The sequence below is a fragment of the Nelumbo lutea genome, chromosome 5 (assembly GCF_056320005.1).
Source record: "Nelumbo lutea isolate HS-2025 chromosome 5, American lotus-T2T, whole genome shotgun sequence".
Taxonomy (NCBI): Eukaryota; Viridiplantae; Streptophyta; class Magnoliopsida; order Proteales; family Nelumbonaceae; genus Nelumbo; species Nelumbo lutea.
This window is the reverse complement of record NC_142688.1, coordinates 60522174-60543927: the sequence shown is the minus strand read 5'-3', so window position 1 is coordinate 60543927 and position 21754 is coordinate 60522174. Positions and strand designations below refer to the sequence as shown.

The 21754-nt window shown below is 39.9% G+C and overlaps 1 protein-coding gene across 5 annotated transcripts in view; it reads right to left on the bottom strand.

The window, feature by feature from the left end:
• Positions 1-9416: 9416 nt before the first annotated feature.
• Positions 9417-21754, bottom strand: part of MLO4 (Seven transmembrane MLO family protein) — a 119907-nt gene continuing 107569 nt past the window's right edge. For all 5 annotated transcript variants that reach the window (XM_088942812.1, XM_088942813.1, XM_088942815.1 and 2 more), the window contains one exon: positions 9417-10079. In XM_088942812.1, the coding sequence (XP_088798938.1) occupies positions 9630-10079 (450 nt within the window). In that variant the 3' untranslated portion in view covers positions 9417-9629. The remainder of the gene's footprint in view (positions 10080-21754) is intronic.

The window sequence follows — 21754 nt, the reverse complement described above, 5'->3', positions numbered from 1 at the left end:
CAATGTACTAGGCCTCGGTTGTGGAGTCTGCAGTGGACCCCAGTTTGCTGCTTTTCCAGCAAACAACACACGATCCTATCGTGAAAACATACCCAGATGTAGACTTTCTATCATTTGGATCTGACTGGAAATCAGCATCGGTATACCCTAGAACTTATAGTGAACTACCATCGAATACCAGACAAAACTCTTTTGTCCTTCGAAGGTATTTAAGTATGTTCTTCACAACAGTCCAATGCTCCTGCCCTAGGTTGGCCTAGAATCTGCTTACCACACTCACCGCCTGAGCTATGTCCGGGCGAGTGCACAGCATGGCATACATGATGCTCCCTACAGCTGAGGCATAGGGAACGTCTCTCATGCCCTCAATCTCCTCAGAAGTCTTGGGAGACACCTTCTTGGAGAGAATGACTCCATGCCTAAAAGGAACATTTTCTTTCTTGGAGTTCTCCATGCTGTACCTTTTGACAATTTTGTTAATGTAAGCAGCCTGGGATAATCCAATTATCCACTTCGATCTATCTCTATAGAGTCGAAGACCCAATATATATGAAGCTTCTCCAAGATCTTTCATGGAGAACTGCTGTGATAGCTATACCTTGACCGAAGTCAACATTCCTACATCATTCCCAATGAGTAGGATATCGTCCACGTACAACACCAAAAAGGTGATCTTATCCCCACTGGATTTCCTGTAAACATAGGGCTCATCCGGATTGTGCACAAAGTCAAACGTTTTGACAGCAGAATCAAAACAGATGTTCCAACTCCTAGAAGCCTACTTAAGTCCATATATGGATCTATTAAGTTTACATACCATGTGTTCCTGACCAGCATCAATGAAGCATTGCAGCTGCTACATGTAGATATCTTCATTAAGATCTCCATTTAGGAACGCGGTTTTGACATCCATCTACCAAATCTCGTAGTCATGGTATACTGCTACAGCTAGCAAGATCCTAATGGATTTGAGTATGGCCACGGGCAAAAAGGTTTCTTCATAATCGATACCTTCTTTCTGAGTGTACCCTTTCGCCACCAAACGAGCTTTGTAGGTCTCAATCCTACTATTAGGGCCCTTCTTCCTCTTGTAGATCCATTTGCAACCAATTGCTTTTACCCTGGAGGGCGGATCTACTAGAGTCCAGACTCCATTGGTCTCCATTGAGTCCATCTCAGCTCTCATGGTCTCCACCCACTTTTGGGAATCTATGTCTAACATAGCTTCCGCATAAGTCACGGGATCCTCTTCACTAGTCAAAGCTTCCACCAGGTAACTATCCTGGTCATAACCATATCGGATTGGTGGCCTGGATACCCGAGTGGATCTTCTAGGCTGATCACTACCTGGAGCCTGTGGGACATCTCCCACTGCACCTGAGCTCTCCTCATCAAGAACTATTTCCTGACGATGGGTGTCTAAGATGTAATCGGTTTCTAAGAATTGGGCATTTCGACTGCATAACACTTTCTGTTCACTTGGGTCATAGAATAGATAACCCACCGAATCTTTTGGGTAGCCTATAAATAGGCAACGACTGGTTTTGGATTCCAACTTGTCCGCACTTATTCTTTTAACGTGTGCAGGACAACCCCAAATATTCAAGTGTCTCACACTTGGTTTCCTTCCGGTCCATAGTTCATATGGAGTCATTGGAACCAATTTGGTTGGAACCCAATTCAGTACGTAGATAGCAGTCTCTAATGCATATCCCCAAAAGGATGTGGGTAATTCTGAGTGTACGAAGAGTGATCGGACCATGTCCAATAAGATCCTATTCCTCATCTCTGAAACACCGTTGAGTTGAGGTGTGACAGGAGGAGCTAATTGTGACACTATCCCGTTGACCTTTAAGTAGTCCATGAATTCGTCAGAGAGATACTCGCCACCTCGATCTGATCGAATGGCCTTAATTTCTCTACCTAACTGTTTCTCGACTTCATGTCTGAACTCTTTGAACTTTTCAAAGGACACAGACTTGTGTCTCATTGGGTACACATAACCATATCGTGAAAAATCATCTATAAAGGTGATGAAATACACGTGTTGATTTCATGTCCTAACACTCAGGAGACCACATACATCAGTATGTATTAGGTCAAGTGTGCCTACAGATCTTTCATGCCTTCCGTCAAATGGCCGCTTAGTCATGAAGGCAAGGCTCACAAGTGGGAAGATTTTCTACGGTTAGAAAATCCAAAGGACCATTCTTTACCAACCTTGTGATTCGGTCAACACCGATATGGCCGAGTCGGTAATGCCAGAGGCACGTGGGATTTACTGTATCACGATTTCTTTTCTTGGGATTTTTGACCGATGTAGTTTCGGTTAAGTTAGTTTCCAGAGAATGATGTAGAACATAGAGACCGTTCTCCAGTTCCCCGCATGCGATGAATTTATTATTCCGTTTAATAGTAATCATATTACTAAAATAAACAATATATCCATCAGCACATAGTTTAGAAACAAAAATCAAATTTCTTCTCAAGTTTTGTACATAAAGACAATCTTTAAGTACAAGCATTCATTCTCTAAAAACTAATTCTACGATTCCTATTGCCACAGCTGCAACACTTGCAGTTGTTCCCAAAAACAGTGTCACTTCGCCTTCACTCAATCTTCTGCTAACTTTGAACCCCTGCAATGAGTTACACGCATGAGTTGAAGCCCCGGAGTCAACACACCAGGACACAGAAGTAACTAACATATTAGTTTCTATGACACAAGTTTCGACGTTACCTTTCTTAGATTCCAAGTAGGCAGGACAGTTCCTCTTCCAGTGGTCAGTCTGCTTGCAGAAGTGACAGACATCAGATGCCTTGTTCTTCTTCTGCTTCTTGGATTTGGTAGCTTTCTTCTGGGGCTTCTTTGCCTTTCTCTTTCTCTTGCTCGATTTGTTAGATTCAGCAAGCATAACCACAGGCTCATCCTTCTTGAGTAGATCCTCGGCCCTTTGTAACATACTGCTGAGTTCCTAGACGCTGACATTCAGCTTATTCATGTTGTAGTTCATTGTGAACGCATTGAAGGAAGAGGGCAAATAATTCAAGATGGTATCCACTTGCGTGCCAAGATCTAGCCCGGATCCAAGGGCTTCGAGTTCGTTAATGTAGCCCATCATCCGAAGACAATGGTCATGAACTTTCTACCCCTCGGACATCTGCGCGGTCATGAACAGTTTCAGGACGTTCTGTCAAGTAAAACAGTTCTACTCTTCATACATTGTCTTTAGACTGTCTAATATGTCCTTGGCTAGTTCGATCTAATCAAACTGCCTCTGTATTAAGTTGTCTAGTGAGGCAATGACAAAGCAGCGAACTAGGGAGTTCTTATCCTCCCAATCTTGGTAGTCCCTCCTACGGGCCTCAAAAGCCCTATCACCCAGACGCTCTGGGGCAGGATTTTTCACTACCTTATCTAACTTTTCAAAAGTTTCTCTTTGGCCTTTGTCAGACAAGGTTCAGAGCCGTTTTCAGGTAAACCTTTCTGTCCAGTGAGTGTTCACCCATCATATTCAGGTTACGCCAAGGTACCATGAGAAAGTTCCCATTTTTCAGTGAAGCCCCTCCCACATCGGTCTATGATGCCCCTATCATCTTATGAAACACTCAAACAGATCCAACAACAAATGGATAGCCCAATTTTATGGTGCATTTCCTCATTACTGATGGACCCATCATTGTGCTAATGACGGAAGGCCTTTAGAGAGTCCATCATATGGATCTCCCTATCACATGCATTCATATTTGCTGGAGGGAACAAAATTACGCCATAGTTCTAATTTAGGTCAAACCAAAGTGGCTCCCACTGACTTTCATAAAGTCAAATTTTTGGTGAGCCTTAATCGGCTAGGGGTTCCGTACGTATCCCTTTTCAGGGTTATGGGGCCCACCAAGAAAGGAAGGGTCATCCAATGACCTTAAGGGACACCATGGAAATGAGGTGCATTCAGCCATGGTGTGCGAAAGAGCCACTAACGAGTCATCATTGGCCAAGTGCTTATGGCCCATGGTTGCAGCACATCAAACATCCAATCATCACATGAATAGGGTGGAATTTATCCAATCAATCAACTGTTGTAAAACCCATTAAATGACCCATTTGAAATCCACAACATTAACAATTAACGTCTAGTAGGTGTATGGGCTGAATCGCAGTTAGTAGTTCGGCCCATACAACTTTTTTCACAAGTGTGGGCTTTTGTAGTTTTAACCTTTTAAAACTGAGCTTTACAGGTAGGCCGAATTAATCCCTGTAATTGAACATCAATTTTGGAACAAAAGTATGAGGAAAAATGGACTAAAAAACAGTCCCTTTCGAACCCCAGATTTGGTCCAAACAGTTTTGGTCCAATCTAGTCCGAAATGGTTCAAAATTGATTTTCAATTCAAGAATTAATTCATGAAAGATCTGAAATTAATATTTTTGATTTTAGACAAACACAAATCAACTATGGATAGTTCGCACCACCTGCAAAACAGAGGTTAATCACTAGGGTTGCAGTTTCAAACTGCAAATCGCAGAGAACGATTTCTCCATCTACAAATCTCCAGTGCTGCCTTCTTCTTCCTTCTTCTTTAATCAAGAAAAATAAAAAAAATAACAGAAATCCTATTTCTATTAATTACATTCTTACTTGAAGAAACAGGATTGTTAGGTGCTAAACCAGCAGAAACTCCTATGGAACTTAATGTCAAGTTGAGTGTTGATGCAAGTGAAGAGTTTGATGATCTTGGAAGATACAGGAGGTTAGTGGGAAAGTTGAATTATCTGACTATTACTCGACCAGATATATCATTTGCTGTGAGTATGGTGAGTCATTTTATGCAACATCCTCAGATTCCTCATTGGGAAGCAGTTCTAAGGATTGTTAGGTACCTGAAGGGTGCTCCAAGTCGTGGTTTGCTATACCAAAACGGAGGGACTCTTGAAATAGTAGGGCATACAAATGCTAATTGGACTGGTTCTATATCAGGCAGGAGATCAACTACAGGGTATTATACATTCCTTGGTGGCAATCTTGTAACTTGGAAGAGTAAGAAACAAACAGTGGTGGCAATGAGTAGTGTAGAAACTGAGTACAAAGCTATAGTTCATACCACATGTGAACTAGTATGGTTGAAGAACTTGCTACAAGAGATAGGGTTCTCGGTTGACAAACCCATGAGACTATACTGTGATAACCAAACTGTTGTTCACATCTCTTCCAACCTAGTCTTCCATGAGAGAACCAAGCATATCGAGGTTGATTGTCACTTTGTGAGAGAGAAAGTGATAAGTGGAATGATAACTACATCTCATGCGAACTCAAGAAATCAGTGGGCAGATCTCTTTACAAAGGGATTGTCTCGGGGCAGATAAGATTATATTTGTGACAAGCTGGGGTTATATGACATATACTCTCTAGCTTGAGGGGGAGTGTTAGAATACACAAATCAGGGGTATTTTGGTCATTTATATTTATCTATTTAAGAGTGAAATGTCTATTTTATTTAAGTTTAAGTTATGTGTCCCATCACTTATGGGGGACAATATGGTCTTTCTTGTAACTATGTTATTGGAGATAAATACAAGTGGGTCGGCTAGAGGTGGATTGATTTCCTAATTTGGCCGAACCCTTCTTCTCCTTCTTCTTCTTCTCTTCTTCTTCTTTCTCTTCTTCTTCTTCTCTACTTTAACCTAGAATCAAATAGGGATTTTACATACATATTGTATATAATTGTTTCATATAGAAAGCAAGCTAGGGTTAGAGTCTTTTAGAGGAGATCCTTGAGCTTCACCAGTGTTAGAGTAAGCTTTGTTGAAAAGTCTGAGTTTGTTTTTCACCCATCTATTGGGATCATCCTCCTTGAGTTGAGTATATGTGAATACTCCAGCAACTGAGTTAGTTTGAGCTATAAACTATTATATCTACCTAATGAGAGGTTCCCCTTGTTGTAAACTAGTACCTGTGATATATGAGTGAAGATCTTTGAGTAGGTAGGTATTGCATGCATGTGAAAGCCTTGCTGGTTTGGGTCGTGTTGGCACCTGTGTAAGTCCAATTGGTTCAAGTATTGTAAGCACCTATGAAGCCTTGTTGGTTATAAGGGCTTGGTTGGCAATCGGGAAGTCTAATCAGTTAGTGCAAAAACGTTAGTGATCGTTTGAGGTAGAGGTCGTAAGCATGGTTGGTTGAACCTCTAAAAAATATTGTTCCCTTGTTTTTGTTTCTTTTCTTTTCTTTTCAAGTTTGCAATTCATTTTCTTTGTGCTTTTTTTTTTCGTTGTGTTTATTCTTCTAAAAAAATATTAACTGCACTAACATGACTAACTGGAGTAACTGCTTTACTTTTATTGTTATTGCTATTTACATTTATTGTTCATTTATATTCTAGCATCATTTACTTTGTCCTATTAGTCTAATAACGTTTTTGCCATAGTTCTATTTGATCGCTCAACGAGTTCACTTTTTTTAGGAACCCCATTTAGTGAAGAGGCTATTCTAGAGTTGTCAACAAAGCAAACCTCTCTTCTCTCCCTACCTCATTGTTGCTTGCCCCCTCTTTTGGGCTTGTTCTTTCACTATCGAATGTTGAACCTGCACCTGTCATTAATCTAGAACCAGGCTACAATGGCTGATTGGGGACCTCAGATCTGGTTTTGCTTCTTGTATTTCACAATTGCAACAGTATTGAACTAATCTTCAGATTTCTGGACAGCTACAGAACTCTTTCCGCCATTGTTCAGTTTCAAGTGCAAATCAGATTTGTTGTAGAAGGCAACCTCACTTCACTAGCAAGCATAGTTTTCAAGGCGCCAAGGTGAACTAGGCAACAAGGGAGCACTTAGTTGCTTAGTCACCTAGGCGCATGCCTAGGCATCACTTAAGGTCTAAAAAAGGATAGAAAAAGGGGGCTGATCCCCTCTTTCTATTGTAGGAAAAGAAGTAAAAAGACAAAAAATTAATGGTTGTAACGTGGAAAATATGGGGTGGAGCCCCTATTCTTGTCTTTTGAAAATGAAAGCACATAAAAGAACAATCAAAAAATGGTGGAGACTTAAGGGCAAAGCCCTTGTTTTTGTTCTAGAAGAAAAATGGTCAGAGCCCATGTTTTTGTACCAGGAAAAGGAAGAAGGGGCTTCAGCCCTATTTTTGTACTAGAAGAAGAAAATAAGGAGTAGAGCTCCTATTTTTGTTCCAGAAGAAGAAGAAAGATAAGAAGAGGCAGAGCCCCTGTTTTTATCCAGAAGAAGGAAAGGAAGGGGGAGCCCATGTTTTTGTTCTAGAAGAAGAAAAATAAGAAGGGGAGGAGCCCTTGTTTTTGTTCCAAAAGGAGGAGGGAAGACAAAGGATGAGGAGATGAAGAGCATACCTCCTGGATTCTGTGATTGGTTGGTGTTCCTTGCCAAAGACTTTGAACACTACATCATTCAAACTCTATTAGTTTTCCTCGGTTCTTACCTTCCTTTCACTCAGAACCATAACAAAACAAGAAGCTAACTATAAAAGATATTATTTAGTGAAAGAAATAATAAAATGATAGTCTATCATGTCTATATTAATACTATATGCTAAAAATATAAAAACATATGAAACATTGTATAACTTTGTATAAGTGGTATATAAACCACTTGGCGTTTGGGTGAGGCGAGCCCCAAAAAGCGACTAGATACCTAGATGTCGCCTAGGCGCCTACCTAGGTGTCACTTTGGAAACTATGCTAGAAAGACAATTTTGGGAAAAGATTTGATAGTTTGCATTAACTCCAATATTATAAACATCAAAGTTTTCTTTATTTCTTTCTCTTACAAGTTGCTAAACCATGAGTTGCAGCAATGAACTTGAAACTGGCAACTAAAATCTCCATTAGAAGGTGAGTGTTCTTGGTTGAAGTAGTTTTTTGCCCATATAAGTACCACATAAGAAATTAAATTAATGTCAGATGGACCAAAAGGGTAAATTTGTATTTTATTTTCAAAAAAAAAAGGGTAAAGTGCTGAAACATCCCCTAAAGTCTATAATCATCGCTGAAACCTCCCCTAAAGTTTTGTAATTACAATCACCTTCCCTAAACTTTTTGACAGTTGCAAGTAGACCTCCTTCAATTAGAATCCTATAATAAAAGGTGCAAAAATGTCCAAAAGACCCATGCAATTACTATTGAAGCTGGTTTCTACAAAAAAGAAAAAAAAAACACAAACACAAACACAAACTTTATAAACAACAAAAAAAATATAGAATTTAAAGTTGCAGCTTTACCTTTGAGTGATTGATATGAAGGGAAATTTTGAAAAATAAATCTATTTCAAAAAAGAGATAGAAAGGGTTTGGGCGAAATATATATGAAGTGAAAATTTAGAAAGTAAACATTTTGGTCAAAAGTAACTGCATGGGCGTTTTGGACATTTTCATGCCTCTTTTAGAGGAATCTAACAAAGGGAGTCTACTTGCAACTATGCTAGAAAGTTTAGGGGAGGTGATTGTAATTACCAAACTTCAGGGAAGTTTTAGACATTTACCCAAATATTTAACCTGCACACTAAGCCACAAGCAAATAGTTATTGACAGTTTGGTAAATGGTAATAGAGGGGAGGTCCTAACAAAGGGTGTCCACAAACAAACTTTTGATGCACATGTATGAATACCGGTTGGTTACCGCTTTTAATTGGAAGCCGATCGAATTGTCCAACACCCCGCACCCCATACACATTCCTGAAAAAAAACAGTCATGCCAGCAAAAACAATACATTTTTTTTTACAGTGCAGCTGCTATGGTGGACGTGTTCTACCATTGCCATTTTACACTAATTTTAAGTTTTAGGGGAGTTTAGGACTTAAGGGTTTAGAGTTTAGATTTTAGGGTCTAGGGTTTAAGATTAAGTGTTAGGATTTATAGTTTAGATTTTAAGGTTTTAGGGTTTAAGATTTAAAGTTAGGGCTTAGGAGCTTAGGATTTAGGGTTTAAGGGTCTAATGTTTAGACTTTAGAGTTCAGAGTTAAGGATTTAGGGTTTAGATGTAAAAATCTGGAGGTGATAAAAACACGTCTTCCCAACGTGGTAGGAGCCTAGTATTGTCCACAAAATCACTCACATGGTTAGACCTTGGTTATGAAAATAACAATCTAGCAAGGATAGTTTAATTGGACCATAACGTTCTGATGCATTAAGTTTACTTGCGATGTAGTGCCTCACAATGTAAACATAAATACTCCATAAGTATTTCAGAGACGAATTTGTATGTTATTGTTCCCCATTACTGGTCATTGGAGAGAGAGAGATTTGTATATTATTGATGCTGATTAGTCGTTGTATGAAGTTCATTAACTTAGAGAGAGAGAGAGAGAGAGAGAGAGAGAAAGATGTAGAATCACCCCTGGTTCTATTCGATGAATGTTTTCCAGGGGGAGTCCAAAACAAAGAAGCACAGAATGTTTGGCATATGTATGCTCTGATGTCAAACTACGAAAGTTTGTTACTGTACCCAAACGCATGGCCAATTTTTCTTTCTAGTACAAAAAGCATGCTGTGAAAATACATTTTGCACAATCCATTTCACAGCAGAAGATACACACAGTAAAAGCAAAAATGCATGCTACTTTGAATTTCAAAAGCATAAAAGTCTATCCAAATAGCACCTAAATCTGTCAGGTCTTCCGAAACAACTCTAGAAGAGTATAAACCTTACCTAGCTCTTGACTGGAGATATCATCTATGCCATATGATGGAGGCTGTGATAATTCATTACTTCGGAATCTAGATGAATGGTTTGAAGCACGGAAAGATTGGTCATATTGGGGCTCATCAGAGCTGTTGAAAACTATTTCATCTGCAGATGTTATAGGCAGCTCATCTACAGATGTTATGGTGAGCTGATTTAGTGAGGCTGCAGAAGAGCACCGAGATAAAGTTCCAGAGGCAACTGTTATTTCATCCCTCTCATCTATAGCTGATTCAAGAGAACATGTAGATCGTGCTGTTCCGGGACGAGAATGCAAAGAATCATGCTTGGATTTCTCCTTCACTCTCTTACACCAGCTATGAAGGGACTCTCTAACTCTCTCTGCAATCAAGGCTCTCTTAAACTTGGATCCCATCTGAAAATTAATACAGGAAGAACATCAAACATTAAGAATCTCATATTGAAATAGCAATACCATAATGAACAATTTTAGTTGGGGTACAACCATGAATTGAACTTTTATTAAGATAGCTAGGTTAGCAAAACCTAAACCATTGACAAGTGCTCATACCTTTGGTTAATACCCTGACCAACCTTTTTGGACTTTCTGGAAAACACTTCAATTGTAGGAATGACAAACTTTATTCAGAATTAAAATAAATTACCTATCTCCATTACACTGTTCAACCTCCTTAATCTTTTCTATAGTTTGACATGTAGTCTCGAACAATGCTTCACAATCAAGATACTTCTAGAGAAATTATTAATGATATTATTCAGTTATTTAGTAACAACACGCCCAGAATTTATGTTAGATTTTCAAGATTTTGGGATCTTAGATATTATTTGACCAACCTTTCTAATGACACCAAATCAAAAGGGGCATGTTGACACGTTAAATTTAAGGCTACCAAGATATAAAGCCTATGAATTAGAAACCAAGAAACAAACCTACCAAAAATAAGCTCAATGAAGCTTAAAGGACTTCCAAAATTTAGAGAAGAGTTTGTTTGCAGCCATGGAGAATGAGAGAGAGGAAAGTGTAGAAATCTTTAATGGTATGCAGATAGCAAACAAAGAAAATAAAAAGAGAAAAAGGAAAGAGAATAGAGGAAGAGAAAGGGAAGAAAAAAGGTCTTCCAATTGAGATGATTAATTTCTCTCGTAGTCATTCAGACCCTTTGTAATAGCAGAACATTACATGTCCTGACCCTGTTTATGAAAATACTGTAATTCCTATACCACTCACATCAAGAAATAAAAGCATTAACTGTGACTGCAAATTTTCCATCCCTTTCTTACAAACATGGTATGATTGATCTGATATTGTTTAAGCCCCTTCTGCTAGATAACTTTGTTAAGCCTGCTAAACCAGGTCCCTGGTGACTGCTTAACACAAAAAGGATTTTTTTTTTTCAAGTGGTAAACCATCCCCTCACCGTCCTCAAAACCAGGGGCTGTACAATATAATTTATCAACTAGATCTCCATTTAGAAAGGAATTTGTAATGTCAATGTGATGAAGATACCACATTAGATTAGTAACCAAAGACTAGGGAATCTATATGGAGTTCATCTTCACTACTGGTGCAAATATCTTTGTATAATCAACACCATACATTTGGACCTAAACCCTTTGTCTACCAACCAGACATTATACCTTGCTATAGACCCATCAGCCTTGTGCTTCACACTTTACAGATTAGTCCCACTTGCACCCTAAAGCTGTGCTTGGTTAGAAGGAAAAAGTAGGGAAGGAAATGAAAGGTAAGGAAACCTGTACAAACCAAACAGCCTACCTTTCCCTACCTATGTGCAGGTTTCTCTACCTTTTCTTTCAAACCAAACACAGCCTAAAGCTTCCTTCTCCTTACTCACTACATGTTTCTTTGCAGAGGATTTGTTTCCATTTGATGCAGAAATCAAAGCAGAATGTTCTAACTTAGTCTTCATCACAGTCTTTCTGGAAGCCTCTTGTTGAATGACAGGGTATAACTTCATCAATAGGAGGAATGCCACTACACCCCAATAATTGCATTCTCACTATCTCAAAATCTAGATTCAACCCTGACAAGAATTCACATACCCGGTTTTCATTTTTAAGAGATTCATATTGAGCAGCATCCTCATCATCCTTCCAATGGATGGCCTTGTAGTGATAAAGTTGTTCCTAGATTGCTTGTAAGGCAGCATAGTAAGCAAGAATACTCATCTCCACTTGCCTAAGATTAGCAATATCCTGTCTGAGCTGAAAAGTCAGCTCCATTTCTCCTTCTATAAATAAGTCTCGTTCACTCTCTCCCAGATTCGGGCAGATATTTTGAAAAACATAAGTCCTCTACTAATTTGGGGTATCATATAGTTCCATAGCCAAGACATAATGATTATGTTTTCCCGTTCCCACACATCCAACATAGGATCATCATCAGCTGGTCTTTTCATCTTCCCACTCAAGTATCCAAGCTTTCCTCTGCCAGCAAGCTTAACCTTAGTAACCTGTAAGCTTGAGTCCTGTCCAAGATTAGAAATGGGCTGTTTGGCTGATTAGGAATGGTAGATTGAGAAGAGATTTCTTGGCCCATCTCAGATCAACTTCCAACCAATTCAGATCAATGAGACAAATCCAAAACACACAGCCAAAGGAAAGAAGCCCCAAGAAAAAAGTCCACAAGAACAAAGAACAGTAATCGCGGCAAAATAAACGAAGAGGAAAAATCACCAAATATTCAATAAGCCACCAAAAAATGGAGAAACCAACTTCTCATAACAAAGGAATATGTCCTCGACCACCACAAATCAATCACAAACACAAAAGATATTTGTGCTGTTCACCATGACCGGAAAAAGTATGGGAAAAATATTGATACTTACCAGATGGGTCTCCAATCATATTCAAAGTGTTAGAATGTTAGAGTGATGTTCGGCTGATAAGAGTTCTTATTAGCCCATTCTTATGTTTAACTTATCTTGTAACTGGGCTTGTGTTAATGGGCCTAATCATATTTAATGATTTAAGTCATCTGGGTGTCCCATCACTAATCAGGGGCATCCCAGTAATTTCTTGTACCTTGTACTATATTCATCTATAAATAAAGGACTGGTTGACTGGATAGTACAGTTCGACATTGTCTTCAGTTCTGTGGTTCTCTTCTCTTCCTTGCTACTTCGAGTATAGCTCTCCAGATTACATGGTATCAGAGCATTAGCTCCTTCCTGGTTTCAGCAGGCGCACTCTTTTCTCTTGCTGTCTTTTCATCTTCTCTCTTCCTTTTCTGGGTAGCTGCAGTGAAGACCTAGGAGTGTAAGAGAGTAAAGCAAGTTCGAACCTAGGGTTTCTCTTGGTTGTAGGACTCAAGTGAAGTAAGACCCAGAAGTAGATGTCCTATTAGATTATCTCCAGCAAATAGTAGATATTGGGCTACTAAGAGAGGTCTGTATAGGACGGACCTAGTTGAGGACTGATTTCAGCAGCCCTAGCACTAGCCGAAAGGGGGAGAGCTTCCTCTACAGTTGCAGCTTCATGCTCCAGCAAGACTTGCGCAGAACAAGTGGTAAAGACTTAGCCTTCTCTACAGTTGCAGCTTCGTGCCCCAGCAAGACTTGGGCAGAATTGTGGTAACTTCAGTTACAGATTCTCTTCAGGTCGGTTATCAGTCCTACTTTGTGAACTTCAGTTACTGCACTGCACAGTTACTTCAGGTTGCAGAACAAGTCCTAACTGAAGTAACTTCAGTTACTAGCACTGTGAACTGGTTCAGTTACTTCGACCAGTCCTAAACAGCACTGCACAGTACCCGAACTGTGAACACTTCTACCAACATTGTGAACACTGTGACCACTTCGGCCAGTCCTAAACAGAACCACCTACAACACTGTGAACAACTCTTGGACTGAAGTCAGGATGTCCTCACTATCCGGTGAAGTTTCCTCTAGAGATAACAGACCTATTACAAGGTCCTCAAACCTGGAAAACCCTAATCTGCACAGCTTGCAGATTACAAATGTGCTGCTAGATGAGTATAACTTCAAAGAACGGTCTGTCTCAGCAATGCTGTTCATTACCTCTCGTGAGCTCACAGGCTATTTGGATGGAGACAAGAAACAACCAGAAATTGGCAGTCCTGAATACACCGTGTGGCACAAGGAAAATGCCACAGTCATGTCTTGGTTGCTGGCCTCTATGACTCCTAGGGTGGCCAGAACCGTTCATCACTTCCCCACAGCTGCTAAAATTTGGGAGAAAGTATCTAAGACATATGGCCAGGAAAAGAACAATGCTAGAATCTACAGGCTGAACCAAGACATTGCAGCCCTAAGGCAAGGAGACATGTCCGTGGCAACCTACTTTGCAACACTGGAAGGCCTCTGGAAGAGCTTGACCACCATTTGATTTTGGATTGGGAAAATGCTAATGATAAGGGGAGGCATGATAAGCAGATTGAGGAGGGCTAAGCCTTCAAGTTTCTGGCGGGTCTTGACCCTGTATATGAAGGTATAAGGTCACAGATTCTAGGGAGAGATGAATTACCTGAGCTTCACCATGTCTACTACCTGGTGAGGAATGAAGAAGTAAGGAAAAAGGAGATGCAAGTTGACTCCCAGACACAGTCAACAGAACTACCTGGAGAACATTCAGCCTTAGTCTCCACTAAGGGGAATAGATTTTCAGACAAGAAGTCTCTCAAGTGTACACATTGTGGTGGTGAGAAACACACAAAGGAGAAATGTTGGGTCCTGTACCCTCATCTGAAGCCAGCTGCTCTAAGAAAGGACAAAAGGCAACATAAGGGCCACACAACAAGTGGGAATCTTGCCACCAACAACAGTAGTGACAACTCACAGAGTATTCAGACAGTGTCATCTTCCACCGCAAGGCAGGCTGCCGACTCCTCTGAACTAAGTACTTTGGGCTTCACAGCTAGTGAGGTAGAGGTTCTCAGTCGGGCATTAGCCCGTCTGAAGAACAATTCTTTAGCCTCCACCTCTCTTGCCAAATCAGGTACAACCTCTGCATTTAGTGCATCTAGTTCCATTAATTCTACCTCTTGGGTGATTGATTCCGGAGCCACTGACCATATGACACATATGTCCTCCTTATTCTCCACATATCATTTGTTGTCTGGCCAAGATAAGATGAGAGTAGCTGATGGGTCCCTCTCCACCGTCTTTGGAAAGGGGGTGGTTGACCTAAGGAAGGATCTCTCTCTTAAATCAGTCCTACATGTTCCTAGTCTTACCTCAAATCAGTTGTCTGTTTCAAAGCTTACAAAAAAATTGAACTGCAGTATAACTTTCTTTCCTTCTCATTGTCTTCCAGGACAGATTGACGAGGAGAACAATTGGGAGTGGTCATGAGTATGGAGGCCTCTACTATTTTGATGAAGATGTCAGCTCAGCCTTGCAAGCTTCTACTACTAGTCCGGAAAGTGTGGAGTCAATAGCTAGGCTGCACTTGTGGCATGCTAGGCTAGGTCATTTGTCATTTTCTTCCTTAGCAATATTGTTTCCCAAATTATGTAGGGGCATTCCGAGTCAGAGTTTAATTTGTGATGTGTGTCAAATGTCAAAACAATGTAGATCAATGTATCCAATTTCTAGTAATGAAATTCAAGCCCCGTTTGATTTGGTTCATTCTGATGTTTGGGGTCCTTCACCCATTGTTTCCATTGATGGCTTCCGTTACTTTATCAGTTTTATTGACCATTATTCTCGGTGCACTTGGATTTATCTGTTGAAAGGACGTGAAGAAGTTCCCCGGATAACTATGATGTTTTGCAAGATGGTTGAAACACAATTTGATAAAAAGATCAAGCAATTCCGTTCAGACAATGCAGTTGAATACTTTGAAAGATCCCTGAACTCATTCATGGAAGATGCAGGCATGTTACATCAATCATCATGTGCTTACACCCCTCAGCAAAATAGGGTTGCTGAGCGCAAGAACAGGCATCTATTGGAGACAGCTGGAGCCCTTCTTTTCTAGCACAATGTGCCCAAGCAATATTGGTCTCAAGCTGTTCTCACTGCATCATACCTGATAAATCGGATGCCATCTAAGGTACTGGGTATGAAGACCCCTTTCTCTATTTTGTGTCACACTCTTCCGGAATTTCCTCTTCCCCCGCAGGTTTTTGGTTGTACATGCTTCATACATGTGAAAGATCCAAAGAAGACCAAGCTGGATCCTAAGGCTACAAAGGGAATATTTTTGGGGTACTCTCCTACGCAGAAGGGGTATGAGTGTTATGATCCTGTCTCCAAGAAAAAATGTGTCACTAGGGATGTAGTCTTTTTTGAGTCTCAACCCTATTTCCAGTCTTCTCAGAATCCTCTTCAGGGGGAGAGTAGTGGGTTGGAAGAGGATTCTCATTCTCCCTTCTTTTTTGTTCCCATTTCATCACCTTCCACTACTACTAGCTGTAACATTCCGAGTCAACCTAGTGAGACTTCCACTGTGCCAGTTGCTTCTCCAGATCCGGCTGATGCTTCTGAAGGTTCCAGTAAACAAGAGAAAGAGATACTTACATACAGTAGAAGGAAGAAGGCCCCTCAACCTCATGATTGCAACCAGTTGAACTCAGATCAATCCGTCTCTGCAATCGAAGGTAATTCTGATTCACTCAATTCAGATTTGGATCTTCCTATTGCTCTCCGTAAGCCTATTCGTTCTTATACCACTCGGCATCCCATAGCCGATTATGTTTCTTACTAGCACTTATCCCCTGCCTATCATTCCTTTGTGTCTGCTCTTTCCTCTGTATGTGTCCCTTCCAGGTATTCAGAGGCGGCATCTGATCCAAGGTGGAAAGAAGCCATGAATGAGGAGATGAAAGCCCTAATGAAAGCAAGGACATGGGAATTGGTAGACCTGCCAGAAGGGAAAGGCACTGTTGGGTGCAAGTGGGTATTCACAGTAAAGCACAGGGAAGATGGGTCAATTGAGAGGTACAAGGCCAGACTTGTGGCAAAGGGATTTACACAAAAGGAAGGAATTGACTACAAGGAAACCTTTGCCCTAGTAGCAAAGCTCAACACAATCAGGGTTCTACTGTCACTAGCAGCAAAATTCTCTTGGGAACTTCATCAGCTGGATGTGAAGAATGCCTTCCTAAATGGTGATCTTCATGAAGAGGTATTCATGGAACCCCCACCTGGATATGATGTTGGAAAGAAGGTATGTAAACTAAGGAAAGCATTATATGGTTTGAAGCAATCTCCCCGGGCATGGTTTGAGAGACTTTGTTTGGCCATGAAGAAAGTAGGGTACACTTAGAGCAGTGCAGATCATACATTGTTTACAAGGAGACAGGATGACAAACTTACAGCACTCATTGTGTATGTGGATGATATGGTGATTACTGGAAATGATGTGAAAGAGATGAAGAGGCTGAAGGAGTTCTTAGCTTCAGAATTTGAGATCAAAGACCTGGGAAATCTGAGATACTTTCTTGGAATTGAAGTTGCTAGATCAAGAGAAGGAATCTACATATGTCAAAGAAAGTATGTGCTAGATCTCCTAGAGGAAACAGGCATGATGGGGTGCAGGCCAGCAGACACTCCAATAGAACCAAGCCATGGATTACAAGAATCAATGGGTGAGGAATACTGTGATAAGGAAAGGTACCAAAAGTTGGTAGGAAAACTGATATACTTATCCCTTACTCGACCAGACATTGCCTATGCAGTGCATGTTGTCAGTCAACTCATGCACTCACCAAAGGCCCCTCATATGAGAGCAGTGGAAAGAATCCTCAGATACTTGAAGACTTGCCCAGGGAAAGGAATTCTATTCAGAAAAAACAGCAGACTTGAAATTGAAGCCTACACTGATGCTGATTGGGCTGGGTCCGTTGGAGACAGAAAATCAACCTCAGGTTACTGTACATTCTTGGGAGGAAACCTAGTCACATGGCGTAGTAAGAAGCAGAATGTTGTGGCTAGAACAAGTGCAGAAGCAGAATACCGGGCTATGGCACACGGGGTTGCTGAACTCTTATGGCTCAGGACTCTCCTTAATGAGCTTGGTATCAAGACTGAGGGTCCTCTCAAGCTGTATTGTGATAATAAAGCTGCTATCAACATTGCCAACAATCCTGTGCAGCATGACAGGACAAAACATATTGAAATTGATCGACACTTTGTCAGAGAGAGAATTATTTCAGGAGAACTTTGTGTGCCTTATACTCCATCAGAGATGCAGATTGCAGATGTATTAACTAAAGGGCTGGCATCAACGAAGTTCAAGGACATACTTGGCAAGTTAAACATGATTGATATTCATGCTTAGCTTGAGGGGGAGTGTTAGAATGTTAGAGTGATGTTCGGCTGATAAGAGTTCTTATTAGCCCATTCTTATGTTTAACTTATCTTGTAACTGGGCTTGTGTTAATGGGCCTAATCCTGTTTAATGATTTAAGTCATCTGGGTGTCCCATCACTAATCAGGGGCATCCCAGTAATTTCTTGTACCTTGTACTATATTCATCTATAAATAAAGGACTGGTCGACTGGATAGTACAGTTCGACATTGTCTTCAGTTCTGTGGTTCTCTTCTCTTCCTTGCTACTTCGAGTATAGCTCTCCAGATTACACAAAGAATTTCTTAAAACGTTCTTGAGTTAAGGGGTGTGTTCTCCTAGACCAGTAGCTGATAGTCCGGAAACACCCCTTCTATAGAAAAACAAACTATTAATACAGTAGACCACTCCCACAGAAGAAGACCAGACCCTTGAACTTCCTAGTTCTCTGATACCACATTAACCAGCTGACAATGGGTTTAACTACAAAACTGATGCAACCAGTTGAAGTAAATAGATGAAGGGAGAAAAAAAGAAGGTGGAGAAGATGAAGAAGAGAGGGATGAAACAGTGACTGGGTGTTGGCCTCTAGGTCAGCCCACCCCCAACTAATTGTATTAGAATGATAGAAAGAGATAAAATTATAACCTTGCGCTTTGTTAAGTGAATAAGAAAAAAGAAACACTATGTATTTCTAAACTCCCAATTATGTTCTATTTTCTCTCTTCTCTTATCCTCCCTCTTTTCTATTCTATATCAAACCACACTTACCAATAACCCATACCACAGGTTGATGGTCGATTTGCATTCTTGATGGTAATGAGCAATACCTAAATCAGAGACATGTAGACACTGACATCAAAATGACAATTGAGGAGGTGCTTCTTTTTTGTGGAATCAGCTAATATGTGACAAAACAATTCTAACATCTATGGTTAAATTTGTGCATGATTCTAAATCTGTAATACATTATAATTTAGTACATTCAGTTATAAATTATTTTATTTGTTTAATATTGGTTTCATTCATTTATACTGCTAAAGTTGTTTGCTTTCTCTAACAACTATTCTATTATTTACATAACATTTATACTGCTAAGTTTAATATTGGTTTCGATATCGATAGGCATTTCGCCATGTAGGGATGGAGATATCTCAGAGATACTTCACTAATTTAGCTATGATATATTTGGAAATTTTGAAAAGATTAGGAAAGTTTTCTAAAAACATGGAATTAGTTAATAAACCATTAAGGAATCATTATAAGAAATATAAAACACATTTAAGGCTCAAAAACCATATCACAAAACTGTATAAATCTGTTTGAGTCAACAGTCCAAGGGTAATTGAGTCATTTCATTATACTTTACTCTAAGTTGTCTTGTCTATTATGTCTGAGGTTGAGTAGTGTCCCATACATAAAGAGGGATGCAAAGGTCTTTGTACTTAAAGTTAGAAATCTATATATATTAATTCTGGTTGGATGGGAGACAGATTTTTCTCTTCGGGAGACCAGCCAAACCATCTCTTCGTCTTCTCCTCTTTCTTTCTCTCTTCTTCTCCCTTCTCCCTTTCTTTTTATTTCAGGAAGTAAATCAGGTCCGATTGAATAACTAACATGGTATTAGAGCCCTGATTTTCTTCCCAGTTTTTTTCTTCTTTTTTTCCAGTGCCTTCTTGGTGATTACCTTGAGGAAGGTGCTGTTTCAGTGGAGTTTTAGAGAAACCCTCTAATCAATGTATCAAAGAGGGACTGTCAGTGATAAGTCTATGTGCAACAGTTCGTGTTGGGTGTTTCAATGATCTGAAAAGGCACAGTTGTGGATTTCTGGACTTCTTGTAGTAGGTCTATTAATAGGTATACATAAGAAGTGATTTTTCGTGTGTTTCATGTTAATGGACGTGAGTGATAGGTCTGAGAACAGTGCTGAAACCTGTTACAGCACATGTTTCTGAGTTTCTGTGTGTTTTCTTGCTGATAGAAGTGGGTGACAAGTATGAGAACAGTGCTGAAATCAGTTTCAGCACATGTTTCAGTTGTAGTTTATTGGTAATGGTGTAGTATGGTGCTGTGCAGTGAAGTTTTTCCTTTCTTTTTATATACCCATGGCAACCCTAGGAGAGAACAGTGATAAAAAAATCCAGTGTTATAACTCCCCCTGATTTTCTGAATTTAAAATGACATCTATCAAGCTGAATGGTGAGAATTATGTGCGATGGGCCAAGTCAGTGGAGATCTTTCAATCATGTAAGAAGAAGATGAAACATGTGAAAGAAGAAAAACCCTCAGCTGATTCTCAAGGATATAGTGATTGGGAGTAAGAAGATGCACAAATTATGACATGAATGTGGAATGGTATGGAACCCAAAATCAATGTGAATTTTATGTTTCTTGATACAACTAAGGAGGTATGGGACCATGCCAAAAGGCTTTATTCGAGACAAGATACTACAAGGGTATATCAGCTCTATCAAGAATATTTTAATCTAAAACAAGGAAATCAGACACTTAAGGTGTATTAAGCTAGTACAAGGAACCTTTGTAATTAGCTAAATATCTATCATGCTTTGACATCAAATGTTAAAATTCAGCAACAACAAAGGGAGAAACCGGATGTGACCAGATTTTTAGTGGGTTTTAAGGTTGAGTATGAACTAGTTAGAGCTTAGATTCTAGGAGGCTCTGCTCTTCCCTCTCTTGAGGAGGTGTTTGCACAACTCCGTAGGATTAATTTTGGGTCTTCAGACAGTACTACAGTTTCAGATAGATCAGCCTTTGCAGTGATGAGAGGGGAGGCCGTGGGAATAGAGGTCGTGGTGGTGGACGTAGTGGAGGTTGAGACTTAGGGGGAAACTGTGGTAGAGGTCGTAGTTATGGGCCAAGGAAGTGTACACAGTGAGGGATGGAAGGACACATTGTTAATTTTTGCTATGATCTACATGGAATACCTTCTAGATGGGCCAATCATACAAGAAGTGGTGGTGAAGCAGTTGATACCCAACAAACTGACCAAGCAACTTTTACATCTACTAGTGCCTCTGGGAAGGAGATGATGAGTATTCCACGTGATAAGTATGAAATATTTCTTTAGGCTACTTCCCACCAAAATACGGCTACTCTTGCCCACTCATGTAAGGCTTGTCTAGCTTCCAAACCTCCACCCTAGACTATCAATTTTGGTGCTTCTGATCATATGACTAGGACTCCAAGTTTGTTTTCCTCCCTTTCTCCATCTTCTACATCACAAACAATCACTTTATCTAATGGTTCTACCTCTCTCATTTGTGGTGTTGGTAATATAGATATTGCATCATTGTCGTTATCTTTAGTTCTATATGTGCCCAAATTACCTTTCCTTCTTATGTCTATTGGCAAATTGACCAAATCTATCAATTGTTCTATAACTTTCTTTCCTGACTCCTGTGCTTTTCAGGATCTCAAGATGGGGATGAAGATTGGTCGAGATCATGAAGCCGGTGGATTGTATTATCTTGATGGTGGTGGTTCGACAATAGCTTTCTAGTCTTCTCTTACACCTCTCTAGTGGCATTGCAAACTTGGTCATCCTTTTCTCAAGACACTTCAGTTACATGTTTCATCATTGGGTTGTTTTTCTTCATTGGAATGTGAGTCATGTCAGTATGGGAAACACCATCAGGTTTCCTTTAGTCCTAGAGTAGATAGTCATAGTTTGAATCTTTTTCCTTAGTCCATTTTGATATTTAGGATCCAAACAGAGTTGTGTCATACAAGGATTATAAGTACTTCGTAATTTTTGTTGATGATTATTCAAGA